Raw genomic sequence first — 20,747 nt, 5'->3', positions numbered from 1 at the left:
CGCGGAGTATTTAGATTGGCTTACAGATTCCTCTAACGAAGAGTGACATGCTCAGCAATGAGTTGAAGGCACTGCAACTTTTATCTTTATCGCTTCTCTCGCTTCTACTTATGAATATTCATTTGTTGCATAAACATTGCATAATCTGCAATAATTTGATCATATCAAAACTGGGATGAGGATAAAGCGATTATTCATATAAAAGAGAAGAACTTAAATGAATTTTGCCTGAAATCTTCAATTCTAAAAATAATACACCTGACAATCTTTTCCCTTGTTCCGAACATGAAGCCATCCTATTTTGCACTAAATATAAAAGTAATAAAAATTTCTATTTTAATTTAAAAAGTAGGGAAGTTAGGTAATAAATATAACACGTAATCTAACACTGGAGATCGAAATGAGCACAATTTTCCACAGTTTGTTACAGCCGTGGTTTTCAGAACCGGTCTTGAACTATCGTAGATTCCATGTTTCATAGGATAATTGCCCTATCAATCGGCAAAATCTTTAGGTTGTGCGCTTATTTCAGAACCAACACAGACTGATTAATCATACACAGGTTGAAATTATAGTTCTTTGAGAAATACAATGGCCATTCCTTATTTGATCAGTGTTACGTGCGACGGAAAAAATCTCTTTTAATAAAGTCGTTATCCAATTTCATGCTCACCGTCACTTTTCAAACGATTCGGCACAAAGAATGATTATTTTGCCATGTGATTCAAGAAGAAAAATCTTGCCGTGTCACTCTAGGTAGTAATTATATGTGTATATATTTATTTATATACACAACGGTGGCTGGATTAAGAATAGCTGCCTTACTGTCTACTTGTGAGCAAATTTAGTGACGGCTCGAGAGTTCGTTTAGGAAAAAAAGAAATCATCTTATTAAAGTTGAAGACGGCCGGGATTTTTTTTTACTTTCAATTTGTACAGACCACAGTGAAAGGATACTCATATTTACGGTTACAAGGTGGAATATTATTTGTTCAAAAAGTAAATGCGTAAAACAGAATGGAAAATAATTTGCTGTATGTATACACAGAAACCGCAGCGGAAACTTGAGCGAAGTTTTCAACTTACATGTAATTTAAATACAATACTTACTCAAGGAAGGTCTCAACTTACGCAAATACACAACTGTTCATTCACAACGTAGTGAAGAAGCGTAACTGACTGTCGCAGAGTTTTGCAGCTCTGAAGTTTAAAATAGAGTCAAACAGCTATTCACAACTTGTTACATAAAGTTCGGACTTGATAAATTTTTTTCTAATTATAAGCGCACACTATAAACTGCAGTGAGTAGACTGAGGATATATAAAGACTGATAACCCTGGGTTATTTTTCGTAACAGTTTGCCGAGTCTGGCCGGGTTGGGAGGTATTAGCAGTTTCACATATTATCAACATAGCAAGTGACGACGCCGGTAAAAGAAGTTCTTCATAACCAACAATTTGGCTTGCAAAACGTTGGCATCATGCCGTCGTGGCCGTGAAATTTAAAAGTTGAGAAAATCCCGTACAAGAAATATATACGCCGAAATTTTACAACGCATAAATAAATGTCAATTAAATACATAAACGTGTATGTTTTATATTTACATGAATATATCAAATCTTTTACAGGCGAATGCAACATCTCTAAGACGCTCAATTTATTTTTTCAAAGTTCTTTACGCATTCATCTTTGAGCTGCAAATATTTTGGAAAAATTTCGCAGTGCTTCATTTTTAGTTCCAAGCATTTCAAGAATTTTCCAATAAAGAATTTTTTTTTGGCTTTGTTGAGCACTTTTAAAATGATGAGTTGAGAAAATGCGATATCTCAAGTTTTGAAAATAATAGAAACATTCTCAAACACTTTTCTCTTTGCAAGAAGCACGTTGAAGATATATAGAAGGATACACCTATTTTATGAGTTTTTCTTAAAATTTGGAAGCGGTAATTGGGTTTTAATGAAGAAAAATTACGCATGTTCTTAAATAAACATAAAAATGGATATGAAAATGCTCGTACAAGATACGAAGAGTGTCACGTTGTTCCACGATGTGAAACAGTACAAAAAATCTATGAAAACGATAAGGTCGGCGAAGGAGGGGAAGAAAGTGTGCCGTTCATATCATGCTTTTAATTATATTACAAAAAATTGCAAGCGATCTACATTCATTGGAGTATTGAAATTGCGTTCAAATGTTTCCAATTCTTAACGATACGCCGTCATCAATTACTCTATTGGAGATCGGATCAAAGCATACGAAGTGAAGAACTACGTGCATTGTAATACTAGCTAAAGCCTAAAAGTAACTTCGTATGTTCCGATCAAATCACGGATGATCTCTTTGGTGTTACAACTCGGGGTGGGTGTTTTCATCAGGAAAGTGGTCCCTGCTGTTGGCTAACCACTCCACGTCCCTTCCAAAGTCATGCGACCCTCAGTCCCCAAAATAATGGGGCTCATCTTCCCTAAGTATTTCACGTAGAGATCTATGTCCAGTGTCCCAACTTCGTGGTTGCGGTGCTGAGTAGCCAGAACCGAGTGACCGTCGCCTCCTGTGATTAGAAATGACACGACGACAATACGATACCATTCGTCCAGGTCGACGCCTTCATAAGTCGGCACTTCACATTTGCGGCACCTTTGAACGAAAAGGAATTGCAGATCGATTCATATCATGAAAAATAAGTGGCGTACATTGCTCGGAATGGGACTCACCTCACTTTCAATTCGGTCACTCTCGAGTACGCCTCATTCGACAAGTTGAACGTCACCTTCAGTCCAGACCACTGCAAAAATCCTATACCGACGAACTCGGTATCGCTATAGCTTGTGGCTACACCCGCCTCTAACACCTGATGCAAAAATGGAAACGTCGTAAGCGTCGCTTGCTTCATCATTTTTGTAACAATTGTCGCCTGACTTGTAATTTATATTACTTGGAATTATGAAATAGCTTGCATGAACCTTCACAGTTTGTCCGAAGGACACTATTTTACCTGGAGCAAATCAGAGCCTTGTAGCTCCACCACGTCCCAAGTGTTTTCGAAGGGTTGGTTAGTCACAGCGTCGGCATACGTAATTTCGCCGGTTGTGTCTTCTATGGTGCTCCGAATCCCTCCGGCGTTTATACAAGCTATCGCAGCGTAAGTCCAGTAAGTGCTGTTCTCAGCTAAACCTACGTACTATTAACGTCATGAGAGAGTAAAATCTGCCATTTCGACGAGTCAAATATAATGAGTAAATTTCCTAATTACAGTGGCTTACTCACAGCATCAACCATGGCGTCGGTGATTAAATTTCCCACATTACACTCTCCGTATCTGCAATTGTTGTAAAGTCGGACCTTGGTCGTTCCAACCGTTGTGTCGCCCAACTCGTCAACCGCCACTTGCCACGGTACTAGGGCAGCCAGTACGTCAGGATCTGTAGCAACAATCGTGAGCTTGAAGATCACCCCCACTCTTATTATGACCGGAACAATGAATGGAGAGATGAAGGAGCCTACCTTCTTCGATGAAGCTGTCGAGTAGAATAGGATTCCCTTCCCAGTCGTAGACTTCACCATCGGCGTCGAACCAAACGCTGATGTTACCCAGGTATCTAAAATTTTCAATGATCTCGGTTGTTGCTACTAATCAAGTCCTAATGGGCTTAAGATACGGATAAGTTTTGACAAATAACCCTACTTGGTATAAGCATAAGCCTGAACGATGAGTACCGTCCTTTCAGTGTCTTCCTGGACCACCACGACCGGATACTCATCCTCGGCAACGTCGGAACTCGGCGAAGTTCCTGAAATCGTGACAGTTTTAGCAATGAGGTGACATATTATGTGCGTCAGTCTCAAAAATTAATTACATATATCGCACCTGAGTAGAGAAAAGTGTGAGAGTGGCCACCGACAATGAGGTCAACGTTTGGGCAATTAGCAGCTAATTCTCTGTCCACATCCAGACCGCAGTGACTTAGAACAATGATGATTTCAATCCCCTGTGCCTTTAGTCTCGCCGCTTCGTCATTCACGGTCTCAATTTCATCCCAAAAAGCCAACTTCTCCGTGCTTGCGAGAGTCTACGGATGAACAAATTCTAGTGAAGAGTCATGCACCTTGGAAGGGACCGTCATTGAAGAACGCGAGTGTCTCAAGAAAACTGTCACTGCCAAATGCTTATTAACCGACGTGGTGAAAGTGTATACAGTGTTTCTAAAAGGCCCTCCCAAATATCACAACAGTTCATTAAAAGAAAACCTTCAAGACTGAAAGTGAGGGACCTGAAACAATAGTTTGGAGTTTGGATGCTCACGTTAGTTGTCGAGAGTATTACTCCGATTATTCCTATCTGAGTTCCATTTCGTTCAACAATCGTGCTATTGGTGTACAATCCTTGGATATCCGGTTCTTCACTATCGTCGATATTTGTAACGACGACTGGAGTGGTGAGCATTTCCAGGAAAGGCACTACGCCAGCGATCCCGTTGTCAAACTCGTGATTTCCAAGAGTCTGAATGAGGAAAAGTTCCATGACATCATATAAGGTAAACATAGATACATAATTTTGATGACGATACTCTGCGGCAATAAACTTTATTAAGACGCTCTCGCACGTACCCCGTATTTCTACCTTTAGGCTATATCGCCGTTTCACTGTGATATAAAATCTTGAACTTCTTTCCGACTAAATTCAATAAAAACCTCGGATACAATTTTCAACTTATCATTATGACATTCGATTTTCGTCATACCATCCTTACTGTCGTTCGTGAGCATATGAAAATGATAATTTGCCTGAGAGATTCTTTTTTTTAGTTCTGCATGAGAAAAAACCTCCACATGGTACAGCTATGTTGACAAAATATAATTATATTCAAGCATTCACTCATCATTAAAAATCAGTCTTCTCGGGTTTAGAAATGTATTATCGTATCAGACTAACTACGTAGTAAATGTAGTGAATTGTATTGCGGGACAAACAACTGTAAAACACACAAACAAGACAAACGTAATTGATTCCTAATTGTAAGATATTGAACATAATGTGGCACATGTTGGATATAGTTTCATGATAAGATAAATTCAATCGATAAATAACTTTTATAACACCTAAACATGTCAGAACTCTGTACAACTCCGATAATACAATGATTTATTATCGCTTAAGAGTTCAGCACCTGAAACACGTTTTGGAAGTGATATAATTTATTGGGATTATATCAACGGTCCAAATACATGCGTTGTAATCCGTTACTACAGCTATTCATCATTCGTGACACTACTATTATTCAACATTTGTTCAATTTTTGAACAATGGCTTCTGTGATATTATTTTAGATATTATATGCTAATAGAAAACTAGAAAATCATAAATTGAATACCAATTGTGTTCCATAACGTGAGTGATAAAGTTCATTTGGATTTTCCTTAGTACAGTTACAGCTATTCATATCTACATTAATCTCATCTTCACAAAAGTCGCCGCCTAACAGCCAGAGTATAAAAGGCTGCAGACATAATTTTTTTCGGAAAGCCCCCAGCACCGCATCGTAGTGTCTTTAAATAATCCATTTCACTTGAGGCTGATGGCTCAACGATTGCAACTTATACCTCATGTTTCCTGATCGCCCATGAGTAATTAGTGATGTTAATCGACCTATTCTTAAATCACGTGTTATCTGAGTGAATTAGATAATTAACACGTGCGGTTTATAACCATGGATTAATGTGCGGTATGGCAATCTCGTACCGTGGCTCACAGGCTTCAACTATTTATCATGTATCTCGTCTAAAATCGCGAATTTCTCACGAAATTGCGTCTTCAATGTGCTAATTACCATAGCGTCATGTGGTAACATGTTCATAAAAGTTGCCGTGACGTTCCACCCATGCACGTTGTACCAAAGTGTGCCTTGAAAATTGTCACCGGCATTGAGGAAAATTGCATTCGGTCTTTCGTTCACGAGCTGATTTGTAGCTGTGAACACCCTCGCTATACCGCCAACGCATTCGTCCTCGTATCCCTCGTAACAAGTGCCTGAAGTGGATCCAGTTTGGACAAACCTGTTGAGAATATGCCAGAATATGGATCAACGGTTTTGGAACTTCTTTCGTGGAAATATTAAAATGCTAATAAATAACTGTTCTTGGAAATATTAAAATGCTAATAAATAACTGTGGCGTGCCGCATAAAACTTTTAATAAAATCCCTACTCTTGTGGTCGGATACGTTAATAACTTTTTCATGTTTAATATTATTTGCAGGGATTCAACGATTTCATTATTTGGTTCTTTTTGATTTTGAGATTCTTTTTCACTGAACGTCGTTGGGTTCGAGAGAAACTATTTGTATTTTTTTGAATTAAGACAAATTGAAAAGTTCGCATCACCAACACAACGTTAAAATTCTCCTGAACCACCTACTCCAGCTGAAACAACGAAAAAGTTTATTGTTACGGCTTGTTAAAGAAGCCATTCACGCGATTCGTTTGAGGATCCAACGAAACGTTGTATTTCTTATCCAATGTGTGATGAACGAGACGAGAGTGGATATTCAAAGTTACTTTTCATTTTCAAAACAGTCTCAAGGCAGCTTTGAACTGGTTTTGTTTAGTGTGAAGCATTTTTAAGGCGGCTTGAGGATATTGAATGTGAATACCGGTTGAGCTTGAGGTATGTACTCTTGCATATTTACTAAGCGAAATCTAAAACGACGATCTGTAATCTTTTTAGATCACTCTGTGCCCTTCAACGATGAATTCAAACAGAGGTCACACGTAACTGCATTCCCGAGACTCTGTTTTCCTCTCGCGCATCGATGACTCGTGCCGTTCCTGACTGCCTCGTGGCGGTCACGAGTATTCAATGTCGGTCGTAACGTACGTACGCAGGCATCCATATTGACCTTGGCCGTAGCCTGTGCAAGTCGAGCGCTTCGCGATGAGTAAACGATATCGCGACAGATGACGCTGCTGGTACCCGCACTCTCGCTTGAGAAATCAACCTCCGTTCGTTTATTTACCCAGCCGCCCATGTAATCTTCGTCTTCAGTAGGGTCATTACTGATCCACTGTAGCAGATGATGATCTCGGGATATGATCAATGATTAACCCGCGCTCGGTATCGGTCGACTATCGCACGGTCGTTACTGAAGAACTGATGCTACCCTGAAGACGTCAGCAATCTCTATTAACTCAGTGGTGTAGATGATTGAATAATCGGAATAGATAACAATTTGGTAGACAGAGTTGTGACGTGATGGACAGGAGAGCTTCGCGCATATGACTCTAATGTAAGTAATGAAATGGTACAATTACTACCGGGCCTGCTGTTGTGAAGAGTGTTATAGAGTTGTCTCTCGTAGACGACGTTGAAGTGACGAAGTAATCCCAATATTACAAATTGTAGTAAATTAGTACAACTGAAATTCTTGGATGAATTAAAATTTGTTGAAATATCCATATCAAGAGGAAAACCTTCGTAACTTAGTCATCGGCTACTTGATCAATCCTGCGAAGCATTGGATAAATACCGTGGCATGAATTAAATTTTATGGGGTATTTTCAGTATTGGAACACGAGATGTTATTTTGAAATAATTTCGCGATTCAAAGTTAATCGTCTAATCGAATTTCATAGGACGAAATTTTTTGATAAAGCTTCTCATCAAAAGTTTGGTTTACTAGAGTGTTGACTTCTTCGATTGCGTTTCGCCGACTATTTTGATATTATATATAGATATTATGAAGCACGGGAAGCAGATCAATTTCTTTCTCCATCGCAAAAATATTTTATACCTTCGATAATGATGAAGTTCTGTTCACAATAGTTTCAAAGTCCCCTGAACGAGAGGATAAAACTTTTCGAGGCCTCGATACTCTTATATGAAATCAAAATAACAAAACTTACAATTAATCCGTATCGAACGCGTGTTTACACATATAATACAATTCTTTCACCTGGCATGAAAGTCGTTGAGATGAATGACGGATAATTCAAAAAGATCGGTCCGTCCGGGATACATGAGATTACGAGCAGTGAATGCCTCGGTCGACGCTAGCAACGCTGACGTTAGTAACGCCACGAAACTCATCCGGCAAATATCGTCCCCACGGATCATGGCGCTGAAATGCGTGTATTAAATTACAAAACCATTCACGTTTGATTCGCTCTACAGGAGAGGAAAAATTGACGTATAACCAACCAGCTCGGAAATACTCATACATAGTAGCCAAAATTTATGATATTTGACAACAACATTGATTTAACAAGAAATGATGAAAATGCATGTTTTAACCCTTCGCTAACTGCATCTGATTACGATAATCTCCCTACATTCGAAATTTCAATTTACAGAACTCAAGATCTTGACCCTATGTTGAAATCCGTTCAGTTAATTGCAGAATCCGGAATAGAAATTATTAAAAATTTCAATCGGGTACTGTTACCTTCTCACGCGAATACTTTGAAATGCGTAGAGTGTTTCGTACACAGTAATAAGCAGAAACTAATGATGTAAGAGTTCGTAAATTGGCGCAGTCGTGGTCACCAATATTATTTAGAAGGTGCGTATAAGCCGAGACATGGAGCGTAGTTAAAGCTTTGTTTAAGTTCTTGAAAATAAACGTGGAGAGATTGCTAGTGATACGTGTGTGAATAGTTACACTACAGTAATTGAGAGAGTACAGTAAGCAAAAGCGTTAAAACTAAAAAATTGCGACACAACATTGTCCTCACTTTGTACAAGTGTTGGCCGAAAAGAAATCCGTTTTTTAATTCGCTATGTTTGACGTGTTGACGAGATTGACTAAAGAACATACGAATTCTTGAATAAGAAATACCTATTTGGGAAAAGCGGAACAACACTAAAGAATTGTGGAATAATTTTAGCCGTGACTTGTACTGGTATTCACAAGAAAAATTTGCGTGCAATTATCCTTTCCGTTGACATGGAACGCGCCACTTTTACAAAGCTCGAGGACTCCCCAGCGCTGTAATTAAAAAATCTACTATTGGATGGTAAAGTATCCATAACCCCTCGCCTGGATTGGGAATACCAGAATGAAAATAATAAAACGTCTCTCATGCAGTTTTCTTTACCAATACAGATAATTGTATAACATAATAACATACCTGTAACATGAAATACTTATACAATATTTTTCAACTAGGGTACAAAATGTCCACGGTCGGTTTACTAATTGCCATGGAAATGAGTTCGCTCGATGCAGGATTTATATCGCGCGAAAGAATAATTCGACAGAAATACGGAATACTATTCAAATTATCTAAGCTTTATCAGATTATTATTTTCTTATTATCAACATCGACGATTACGACCTATATTAGAATAATTAGTCGATCCCGACTTTAACCCAAATCCAATCATACACGTGCATCTTAACGAGATACACTACGTCATTATTAATTGTAGCACTTGGGATAAATGCTTGACGTGTGAAGAAACAATTTGCATCAGAATCACCAGAATGCCTTTCATACTAAGAATATTTACAAAAACTTGACAGCGACATAGATTATCGATTTCAGCGCGATCCAACATCGAGCGATGTCGTATGTTTATACAGAATTGGAGCGTAAGTAGCACCTTTCACCGAAACGAATTGACTTAACGAATAATTCAAATGTAACATAATATGACAGACGTATGTATTTACTTTCTCAGGTGCTTATTAGTCAAATAAAATAAAAAATTACCTTCACCTAGTTTGGAGGTAATTAACTTTGCCTCGCAAATTCTAACATACTGAGAAAGTCGAGTGTGCTACACTTAAAAATAATTGCGTAGTGCCTTTCCATCTTCACAATTGTCAGATCAAAGTCAGACGTCGTTTTGCTCTTCTAGATGACGTGAATTTGCTAAAATGACAAATGTCAAAGCGCTACTAGTAATAAGCTTGAGTGAAAACTCACCACGCAGTGTTCAATGATCGGTTCCGCAAACGGCACTACCGTCTTGACAGACATTGCGACCTCCTCCCTCCCCGAGTATCACTTCAGACGGTTTCTTACGTTTCGTATCAAGCGGTATCGAGCGTTATCTGTTACGTCACAAAAGAACAATCCCACAATGTTTTTTGGTCTTGATTGTACCGCGGCTCAATAAGGCAGCAAAATTGTGCCATAGCATGATCGAGAAGAGTTTGCGCAACTCGACGCACCTGTCTTTTTTAGAACACGTTTAAGTAGGCTAAAACGAGTCATTATTTTTCTGCATATGATATACGGTGTGGGTGACGTTGGTCTTGACTTGGCATCGCTTTGCGTGATATTTTACACGTGATGCAGAAGAAGTTAAGTAATGCCACGTAGCTGCACGACGGCTTTTGCTAATTGTAATTGCGCTAGAAGTTGACCAATCACGCTCACTACTCCGAGGACAACGAGCTAAGAGTACCTACAGACAAAAGGTAACAAACAATAAACGAGACTCTGATTACCGTATAACGAAATGCGCGACTCGCTAGTCACAGGTAAAGTTTGATAGTAACTGCATAATAAGTGCGCCCTGCAAACTCGCTTTCGCTAATAACTTCGTTCAATGCCATGCGTGCACCTTTTTCTCCCGTGATTAATCATCGGAACAACGATTTCACGTGAGCGAATAAAAACCTCAATTATTTTTCAGACAAGCCTAATACTGATAACAATAATTATATCTGCTTCAGGGTCTGGCCAAAGTCCATATAACATTGCAATTTAGATTTACGTACAAGGCTCTGCCACTCAACTGATCCGATCAATTTGATGGCTCATTTGTCATTTCATTGGCGTATTTATGAAGGCCCACCAATTGTTGGACTAATCGTCACCCATAATTATGTAACGAAATTCCATTGATTGAACGCGCTGCAATGGATAAAACGGGATCGAATAAACCGATCGTTGAAATCCGAAAAAATGCTGACAACAACTTTCTGCAATAACCGGAAAGACAAACGGTAGGATAAATGAAACCTAGTCGTGTCAACCGCCTCAGTCGAAGCTCGTCAGCCGAGGAACGCAGGCCTTCAGACGTCGGTGTCCGAAACCGAGTTTCAAAAGCTTCGAAATTTTTCAAGTGCGCTTGTCGTCGGAATTTTCATCACGAACTTTAACTGATACTGAAGAGAAATCAGATCAGAAGGAGTTCTTCTCATTCTTAAGCAGTGAAAACCTTGTTATTGTGTCCTATTTCCAGTGTTCCGAATAGTCGCTGCGAGGGTGAAAGAGTGACTACAGCTACTGTCTCGTCATACATAATAAACACACGGAATTACGGTTACCAATATCTATCAACGTATTAAACGTAAAATACCGGCTGTGAAGTCCCGACCGGTTGTAGCGCGTTGATTATTTTTCGCGAACGGCGGATGTTCGCGATAAAATTGCACGCCCGTTTCTCGCCGTAGCTTCGGCAAATAGAGGAATTATCGTTTAAAGCACGTGATCTTGCCTCGCAGTTTCAGTGCCGCTGAGAATCTCAAGGCGGTTGTCACTCGCACCTCTGTTTCTCGCCTTTCCGGCCCTCGCTTATCGACTAATCAAGCTTGATCGATCAAGTAAGTGACTGTCATCATCGTCGTTAGTTTACGTTTAAAGTGATTGGTGATAGAATCACGGTCTACCCTCGTGTGCTGAAAATGACGGTTTACAACATCCTGGGTCTCTCGGCGGCCTTCCTGCTCATCCTGAATGCTGCAGGACCTGCGTCAGCAGCCACCGTGCCCCGAGCCACTGGCGAAGCTTTGCAACTGCATATTCTTCACACGAATGACATGCACTCGAGGTAAAATCTTCACAGCGATCGAATCATTGAAGCTAGGTGAATTCAAAATGGGTGTAAAGATGACGATTCGGTTTTTATTGCGTACAGTGTCGAAGTAGATGCACGAATATGTATATACTGCAAATATGAATACATTAAATATGCGTTGGTACGGATATTTTGTGGATCGAAATCGTGCCTAAAACTTGAGACACGTAAATCTAAGCCTGAATGCAACGCGGAATATTTAGATTGGCTTACAGATTCCTCTAACGAGGAGTGACATGCTCGGCTATAAGTTTAAGGCACTGCAACTTTTATTTTTGTGGCTCCTCTTGCTTATACTTATGAATATTTATTCGATAATAATTATGAAGTCGTTCTACCTGGCACCTAATTAAAATCAGTCGAATTTTTTTTACATGGAATCCTTTTTGCCGAAGCGAATAACGTATCTTATTATTGTTTGCAATCTATCGTTACGATGAGGTTATTGTTAGGAGAGGCTTGATAATAAATTGCTCTTACGACTGCATTGAAACTGATAAAACTTTTAAAAATAAATACAGTAAACCTGAAAGCATCTGTCATAATCGTGTACAATTGTCGAGTTTATATGGATTGTCGCTCGGCTGCGAAAATATACAAATAATTGTATACTTCAATATCAAAATAACGAGTGAAAGAAAAATACTTTACATGGCAGATCGGTTCCAATAACATACTCGCGAAGTATGCATAATTCTCTCAACTGAGAAGCAGTAAATATCTGAAACGAGCTATGTAGATGTGTAGTGTACTTTTTTGCAACATTGCATAAACCGACAATCTGATCATATCAAAACTGGAATGAGGATAAAGCGATTGTTCGTAGAAAACAAAAAGAACTTAGATGAATTTTGCCTGAAATCTTCAATTCTAAAAATAATACACCAGACAATCTTTTCCCTTTGTTCCGAACATGAAGCCATCTAATTTACACTAAATATAAAAGTAATAAAAATTTCTATTTTAATTTAAAAAGTAGGGAAGTTTGGTAATAAATATAGGACGTAATCTAACACTGGAGATCGAAATGAGTACTTTTTTCCACAACTTGTTACAGCCGTGGACTTCAGAACAGGTCTTGAACTATCGTAGATTCCATGTTTTATAGAATAATTGTTCTATCAATCGACAAAATCTTTAAGTTGTTCGTTTATATCGGAACCAATACAGACTGATTAATCATACACAGGTTGAAATTATAGTTCTTTGAGAAATACCCTGGCCATTCCTTATTTGATCAGTGTTACGTGCAACAGAAAAAATCTCTCTCAATAAAGTCGTTATCCAATTTCATGCTCACCGTCACTCTTCAAACGATTCGGCGCAAATAATGATTATTTTGCCGTATGATTAAAAAAAAAAAATCTTGTCGTGTCACTCCAGGTAGTAATTATATGAGTACATATTTATTTATATACACAACGGTGGCTGAATTAATAATGGCTGCCTTGCTGTCTACTTGTGAGAAAATTTAGTGATGGCTCGAGAGTTCGTTCAGGAAAGAAAGAAATCATCTTATTAAAGTTGAAGACGGCCGGGAATTTTTTTACTTTCAATTTGTACAGAGGTCAGTGAAAGGATACTCATATTTACGGTTACAAGGTAGAATATTATTTATTCAAAAAGTAAATGCGTAAAACAGAATGGAAAATAATTTGCTGTATGTAGACACAGAAACCGCAGCGGAAACTTGAGCGAAGTTTTTCAACTTACGTATAATTTAAATACAATTCTTACTTAAGAAAGGTTTCAACTTATTATACAATTATAAAACACATCATCTGTAATGTAATGAAGAAGCGTAACTGACTGTTGTAGAGTTTTGCAACTCTGAAGTTTAAAATAGAGTCAAACAGCTATTCACAACTTGTTACATAAAGTTCAGACTTGATAAATTTTTTTCTAATTATAAGCGTACACTATAAACTGCAGTGATGAGTAGACTGATTCTTAGCCAGAGCGGCAGTATTACTGACTTTATGCCTGTACTTTACGAGTTTATCTTCTTCAGTCTTCGCAGTTTCGCATTTTAGGTAAAGAAACGCTCGCGTAAAACTTACGAACTTTTGAGAGACACGCAATTCTTATTTTATTTTTCTCTCGGTGATCTTACAAGAGATTAAATTAAGAAGAGTCATTGAATCGACTGAAAATGAGTTGCCATAAGTTTTAGATGAGAGAGGGATTCGTCGGGGAAGGTCAATTTTGACAGGAGAAAAACTGTCGTCTCATATATCTTCTCGTATCCCGAAAATCAACACGTACATAAATTTTAACAATACGTAGTTTTGATTCCACCGTAATCTTTTTTGCAATTTTTTGCTGTCCCACAGTACAATCTAAATAAATAAAATGCCTATAGAGGTACTAATTATATAAAATATTGCCAATAAAGTTAAGAATGAACTGAGTTAATGGCTGAAAGTGATGAAGCTCAGATAAAAAAATTGCGTATCAGTTAAGCATGTAGGTAGCTTCCTATTACTTCTCCGTATTTGGTCTTGATGCCGGTGCTCGACGATGACGAACGTACGGTTTCAGGTATATCAACCTGTGACATGAAATAGAATAGGCAGTGCGATAAATTTCGCAGTGTTTCCGTTCGGTCAGTTCGAGTCGGAACTATATTATGCGCGAATATAATCGGATAGTATATATTCTGTATATTCCGTAGAATAGAAATTACGTAAAATCTGAACGAGAACGTGATATGTTTGTGCTCCGAATGCCTTAAACTTTCATGTACTTACCTAACGGGTAACTTACCTAAGTGACCGTAATTTATTTTTATTGCGATTGACTCTCTTGCAATAAGTAATTGTACCTAGTTGGAAAATTCTATCGACTAGCTGCCAGTGCCGTTCGGACTTGTTAACGCGAACGCTAATTATTAGCAGCTATTAGCTCAGGTGACATATCCATTCAGAAACAGGCAGGTGAACGATGAGTTCACCATACTCTTACAGCGACGTTACATGTTTTATAATAGACATCATTATTATTCACGTTTTTTGAATTCCTCATTTCCATATCACATGATCGATTGCAGTGGCGAATTTTGTAATACAAACTGGTAGAACTGTTTCCAAATTACGTATTGTCACAGCGGTGGCATTTATCAAGAATATAATGAACCACTTTTGTTTTTGAATTTCAACAGATTCTTAGATCAGTCAAAAATCTGCTTGCAATCCAAATCGTGTAAAATAAGACGCAAAAGTAACTGATATACAGTGCCGATAAAATTTAAATAACTGTAGTGTAAAACTAAATTCCATACCAATCAGCGATAAATTCTGCGCGATCGCCTCAAAATTAAATAGATTACACAATAGTAATTTCAGGTTTTTTTTTCTTGTCATCAATCGAGAATGATGCGTCTTGCGTCAACTCAATGATGAGTAACACGGTAGACAATGGCTCCGTTATTGGCAGCGCATCATCTGATCATCGTTACCCTGAATTTAGCGAAGGACCCGGAAATACCTGCACGGGTATCATTTGTTCGTTTGTCATGAAATTCTTTGATTTCCGAGCATTAGACGTCAACTGAAATTTGATGCAATGGTTTAACCTTTCAGCTGTGAAACTGACTCGGCACAAGTCTCAAACAATTGTTAGATATATGACTGACCGGAAATGCTTATAGATGCTCGATGTCGGAAAACGCCGTTGTACCGTTTCTAGAACTGTTTTCTTTAATTCTGCTACTGCAGTGCATTCATTAGATCCGAACACCGTTTGTCAAAATTTATTATCAGACCTACACTCAAGCAAGCAAAACGGTCCATGACGCAACCGCAATAAGCGGCCGATACCTAACGGGATGGTCGCGCTCGTTGCCAATTCATTTCGAAATCTCTCCCTTCCCGAGCTCCAGTCTTATGGGATTCGCGGTCACGTTGAGTTTTATCACTGTCGTTAAACTGCTCTCGAAGAAGCTGCTCACGGTGGTTCCCAGTTGCTCGGTGGGTTTTCAATTGTAATGCGGTGCCACTGTGTCTGCTCAGCAGCCGTACTGCTGGTCTTCTTCGGGGTGGCCGTCGCCAGTCCTGTGCAGGGGACGATCGCCGGTACCCGCGATGCAGAGGGTGGTTTGCACCTGCAGGTTCTCCATACGAACGACATGCACTCGAGGTAAGAGGGGACCGACCGACCATTCAGCTCTGATTTAACAGCAAAGACGATGTTCGAGATACACGCGACAAACCGCGTGACAAATAACATACATGCCCGGCACATCGTAGGTATAGTACTAACTACAGGGCTATTTATACTTGTATAACTCGGAGAACCTAAGAGCTCTGCTACTAGTAGATCATCTAATTATAAAACTCAAGTTTCTGACAAGTAGAAGAAAAAGTGTCTCGGTAATTTCGGAAGCTCATCATTTTCGGGGTTAGTACTGCTCAGATTTTGACTGCACGTCGTACTTCTTGACCTCTGGCCGTTAATTCATGCGTATTTCGCGACGATTGAGTCAGAACACTGTAATACTAAATCGTAGTAAATTCTAGCAGTTTTTCATGGTAACAGAGTCTAAAAACAGCCCTCGTGTATCATATGAAACAACCGAGAGCTATAGATAGTTTTCATAGCCAACCATTAAGTTAACCCGAAATATCATTATACTGGTAATAACTGTGCGTGGCCATCAAATCTCATAATGGGGAAACTGATGTAAATTCCGGTGAAGGTCGAGAGTCTAAAAGTTGGCGGTATATTCGCGGAATAGTTTAATTTTAAAAAAGATCAACCGTGTACCTCGCAGAAGGGCCGATTCAAGAAGTTACCGAATTTATGTGCAAACACAAAACGAAACGCAGAATTTATCGTGGCGTAATGGTAACCCGATATTCTTGTTACGCAGGTTCGAACAGACATCACCGTTATTCGGCACGTGCAGCGATGCGGACGCAGCGAACAACGAATGCATCGGAGGTTTCGGCCGAGTAGCGACAGTGGTCAGAAGTGCTCGAGCTGGAAGTGTCCCGACACTCTACCTTGATGCCGGAGACACGTACCAAGGCAGCATCTGGTTCATTGTTCATCGATGGAAAATTGTCGCGAGATTCTTGAACCTTCTGAACCCAGACGCAATGGTGAGCTGTCTGCGACGATCGCTTGTCTCAGATCTATGAAAAGCTACAACTGCTAGCACGCTACTGCATCTCCACGTTGGTTTTTATTTTGCAAACGATAACCGTTATCACAGGATTCAATTGAGATATCACTGTAATCCAAACACGGCGTATTTCGTGTGATAAGTGGTTGTAGAACATCGCTCAATTCTTGTAACGGTACCAAAGAAATTGCTACGTGACATGGGTGTTACACATCTCGTGTATTCTCACTAAATATGCGTGTTCAAATGCGATACCCTCTTGATAAGACTTGATAGATGGTGTATAATTTCGATTTGAGCTGTTTACGGTACCCGAAAAGATAATTAGAACACGTATTTTAGTGTCAGGTATAAAACGGCAGATGTATTTATGGAGAACGTTATACTAACCAGGAAAGCTATAGCCGTGAAAATTCACGAGGGTCACAATTTGCCACTTGACGACTCGATGACTAGCAATGTATTGTTGACGAAAGTTACAAAAGTACTTGATGACACAAAACTGCGAAATCAACTTGTTAATCGGAATATCAATTACTCGGCCTTAAGATAACTCCGTTTTTAATAATTTCTCGGACTTGACTACGTGTTTAAAAATCGCAAGCAATAATGAGTTGCGCAATAGCAGACTTGTACGAAATTAAATCGACTGATCTGCCCGAACAATGAGAGTATGTAGGAGATATCGGAACGCGGTCTTCGATGTTTTCAAAAATGCTCTGCTGCATGTTACTTGCTCTCCAGCGAAGTGGAAAAGTAGACTCTAGCTTTGACGTTTATATTTACAGTCACTAGGGAACCACGAGTTTGATCAAGGCGTCACTGGGCTGATTCCATTCATTGAAAATGCCACGTTTCCTGTACTCGCGGCAAATTTGAACTTGACAAACGAGCCGGAGCTCGGAGCTACGAAACTTGCCAAGAGTACGGTCATCGATATTAACGGCACCCAAGTTGGGATCATCGGTTATCTGACCCCGGAAACCAAACTCCTCGCGACGACAGACAAGGTTATCTTCGATGAGGAGGTCGCGGCGATAACCGAAGAAGCTGCACGACTTAAGGAGAGCGGGGTTAATATCCTAATCGCTCTTGGACACTCTGGGTTCACGATGGACAAGACAATCGCCGCCGAAGTCGAGGACATAGACCTCGTAGTAGGTGGCCATACCAACACATTTCTGTTCAACGGTAAGCCGACTAACTCTTCTAAGTTTTCCTGGTCACATTACCTGCATAATATCTGTAAGTCATGGATAGCATTATCTAGTTGGACGCTACGTTGATGGACTGTACAGGTTTTCGTATACGCTTCAATCGTCTAAAAATGTTGTGATTGACAGTGCCTGCGTTATAAGTACTAATGTTTTAACTATGTTTCCAGGAACTCAGCCAGATACCGAAGTTCCTGTAGGCTTGTATCCTACAGCTATAACTCAGAGTAGCGGCAAAATAGTCTACGTGGTCCAAGCTTACGCGTACACCAAGTACATCGGAAACTTTTCCGTAACCTTCGACTCCGAAGGTGATCTCACACAAATTGAGGGAAATCCCATTCTTCTTGACTCAAGCGTCGAGCAGGTACGAAATAATTAAGTTAATGATCGACGCGGTATTCGATGAATCTGTTTTTTCCAGGCTGAAGACGTAGTGGAAGAGTTGGAAAACTGGCGTGCGGCGATCAATAATTTGACAATCACCTATGTCGGAAGTAGTAGCGTCCTTCTTAATGGCGATGCCGACGTCTGCCGTCGCCAAGAGTGTAATATGGGAAATCTAGTGACGGACGCCATGATTGATTACGTAAGTGAGTGGTTTGAACACTTATTTTCTGTCAATTCGGCATCAAGTTATCGACCATTTTCTTACTTCTATCAGATCTCCAGGCAGTACAACGGATCTGATGGATGGACGGACGCGCCGATTGCTGTCATGAATAGCGGCAGTATCAGAACTTCTATACCCGCTAGTACCGATTCTCAGGTGAGTACAATACAGCAATACGTATCATAATGGCTATACTTTTTTGATAATTTTTAGTATAAAGCGCTTCAGTCGACGCCTAATGCCTACTTCTTGTATTCTCCATCTAGATTTCAATGGCGGATGTTCTTACTGTACTTCCATTCGGTAACCAACCAATCATCGTCACTATGACTGGTGAGGTATTGATATCGATGCTTGAATGGAGTGTTTACTACATGACTGGAGATCCGACTGAAGATGCTAAGGGTGCTTTCTTACAAGTATCCGGAATTCAGGTAACGATTTACATAAAAATATCGTTATGATCATTCTAACTGTTACGTATTCGTCCACTTAGGTGACTTATGATCTCAGCCAGCCCGTTTACTCCAAAGTGGTTTCCGTCAAAGTTCGCTGTGGCAATTGCAATATTCCTACATACAGTGATCTGAATGAAACAGAAACGTACTCGGTAATTACAAATGACTACATGTATTCAGGTGGCGATGGATTTAGCATGCTGTCTGATTTGGATGTGAAAAGAGCCGGTAAGAAATCAATTCCCTCTCTCTTTACTGTTATTTTAAATGGAAAATATTGATCATTCTTTAGGGCTCCCAAAGGTATTGCTCATCTATAGATACGCAAGTGATCTTCTCTCGACAAGACATACTTGCTAAATAAAATAATGTTCTCACTGTTTACGAAATCCGTTACTTAACTTTTATTATTTTTATTGCAGACGATACTCTTGCTGACGTCGTGGCCGAATATTTGACACTACGCAGCCCTGTTTATCCTGCGATTGAGTGGAGGATCACTTTCAGTGAAACGGATACTACGGAATCCAGTGTCGAAAGCGGAGCTTCCTACGTTACTTATACAATCACGACGATCATCTTACCTCTTTTGTTTAAGATGTGCACGTAGTTAAAAATGAGAAAATCATGATCTAGATCAGTCTATATAATGTGAGAAATGAGCTTATTAACACGGTACCCAGAAAAAATCGTAAAGGTCTACTCGCTGATGAGTTATTGAAGTAATGTTGCTCTTCATCCAGGCATGTAAGTATCTGAATTTTTGTAATCGAAGATATTCATCTCTCGCATGCAATGAAAATAGTATGTCGTATTTGCGATCACTTCAATATTCCAAGAAGAGAGAAACAACCGTAAGTTTTACCTGTCGTATAGGTATAGAAACTTGCAATCAGTCAGATCGGTCCTACCCCAGTATTTTATTTTAACTCGTCACCTACTACCGATTGTAGGCTCTTATTCTAGACATTTTTGTGTGTGTGATCATATAGATTTTTATTTTTATGGTGTAAATAAAGTTTTTATTATCATGCCTAACCATCGGCTATAAATGTAAGTTATTGATTTGAGACATTTATTGAGTATCAAAAGAATTAAAAAATATTACCGACGAGAGACTGTTGCATGGATACATAATTCACGCTATGTTCCATAAGTATACATAGTTATATCAAAATTAACACTAATAACAGATACAAACGACCGTCTGGTGTAAAATAATGAATATAATTGTAACGTAAGTTATTTCTTCGGTCTGTATCTAACTGAGATCGCATCTTGTACACGAACTAAATAAATTCAATTACAAATGATTGTTTTACAAATAAAAAAAAAAAAATGATTCGGATATTTTGTAAGCTTTCAAGTTGGGAAGATAGCCTGATTTCAATCGCTATAGTGTCTCAAACTCTTGACAAAAAAAAAAAGAAAGTTTTGTTCGGTGATGTTTTTCCCCCGACTAATAAATGAAGTTTTGAAGAAAATAATAACCGCGTATTTCTCCATTTTATCAAAGTTAACTTTCGCTGGTC

At 39.2% G+C, this 20,747-nt stretch overlaps 2 protein-coding genes across 6 annotated transcripts; one reads left to right on the top strand and one right to left on the bottom strand.

Annotated features, from left to right (window-relative positions):
• Positions 1-891: 891 nt before the first annotated feature.
• Positions 892-17,338, bottom strand: LOC124307213 (apyrase). Of its 3 annotated transcripts, none has more exons than XM_046768724.1 (12): positions 9,924-10,089; positions 7,949-8,113; positions 5,829-6,054; positions 4,304-4,501; positions 3,869-4,070; positions 3,686-3,791; positions 3,505-3,599; positions 3,268-3,422; positions 2,996-3,181; positions 2,715-2,851; positions 2,353-2,637; positions 892-2,134 (listed from the first exon to the last, which is right to left on the bottom strand). In XM_046768724.1, exons 2-11 carry the CDS (start codon positions 8,107-8,109, stop codon positions 2,397-2,399), a joined length of 1,707 nt encoding a protein of 568 aa, XP_046624680.1. In that variant the 5' UTR covers positions 8,110-8,113; positions 9,924-10,089; the 3' UTR covers positions 892-2,134; positions 2,353-2,396. The 3 variants fall into 3 exon arrangements, with proteins under 3 accessions (XP_046624680.1, XP_046624671.1, XP_046624661.1); XM_046768715.1 differs by lacking the exon at positions 9,924-10,089 and adding an exon at positions 17,321-17,338 and having other exon boundaries at positions 1,284-2,134; XM_046768705.1 differs by lacking the exon at positions 9,924-10,089 and adding an exon at positions 15,573-15,710 and having other exon boundaries at positions 1,284-2,134.
• On the top strand, positions 7,040-20,702 carry LOC124307201 (protein 5NUC-like). 3 transcript variants are annotated; one of them, XM_046768678.1, is made up of 9 exons: positions 7,040-7,256; positions 16,676-16,907; positions 17,719-18,121; positions 18,315-18,511; positions 18,569-18,733; positions 18,809-18,913; positions 19,024-19,191; positions 19,254-19,443; positions 19,638-20,702. In XM_046768678.1, the coding sequence occupies exons 1-9, from the start codon at positions 7,249-7,251 to the stop codon at positions 19,823-19,825; spliced, it is 1,656 nt and encodes a 551-aa protein (XP_046624634.1). In that variant the 5' UTR covers positions 7,040-7,248; the 3' UTR covers positions 19,826-20,702. The 3 variants fall into 3 exon arrangements, with proteins under 3 accessions (XP_046624634.1, XP_046624624.1, XP_046624613.1); XM_046768668.1 differs by lacking the exon at positions 7,040-7,256 and adding an exon at positions 10,989-11,778; XM_046768657.1 differs by lacking the exon at positions 7,040-7,256 and adding an exon at positions 15,770-15,942.
• The last annotated feature ends 45 nt before the right edge of the window (positions 20,703-20,747 follow it).

Source organism: Neodiprion virginianus, chromosome 1 (genome assembly GCF_021901495.1).
Source record: "Neodiprion virginianus isolate iyNeoVirg1 chromosome 1, iyNeoVirg1.1, whole genome shotgun sequence".
Taxonomy (NCBI): domain Eukaryota; kingdom Metazoa; phylum Arthropoda; class Insecta; order Hymenoptera; family Diprionidae; genus Neodiprion; species Neodiprion virginianus.
The sequence above is the reverse complement of the archived record's forward strand: the minus strand, read 5'-3'. Positions and strand labels throughout refer to the sequence as shown.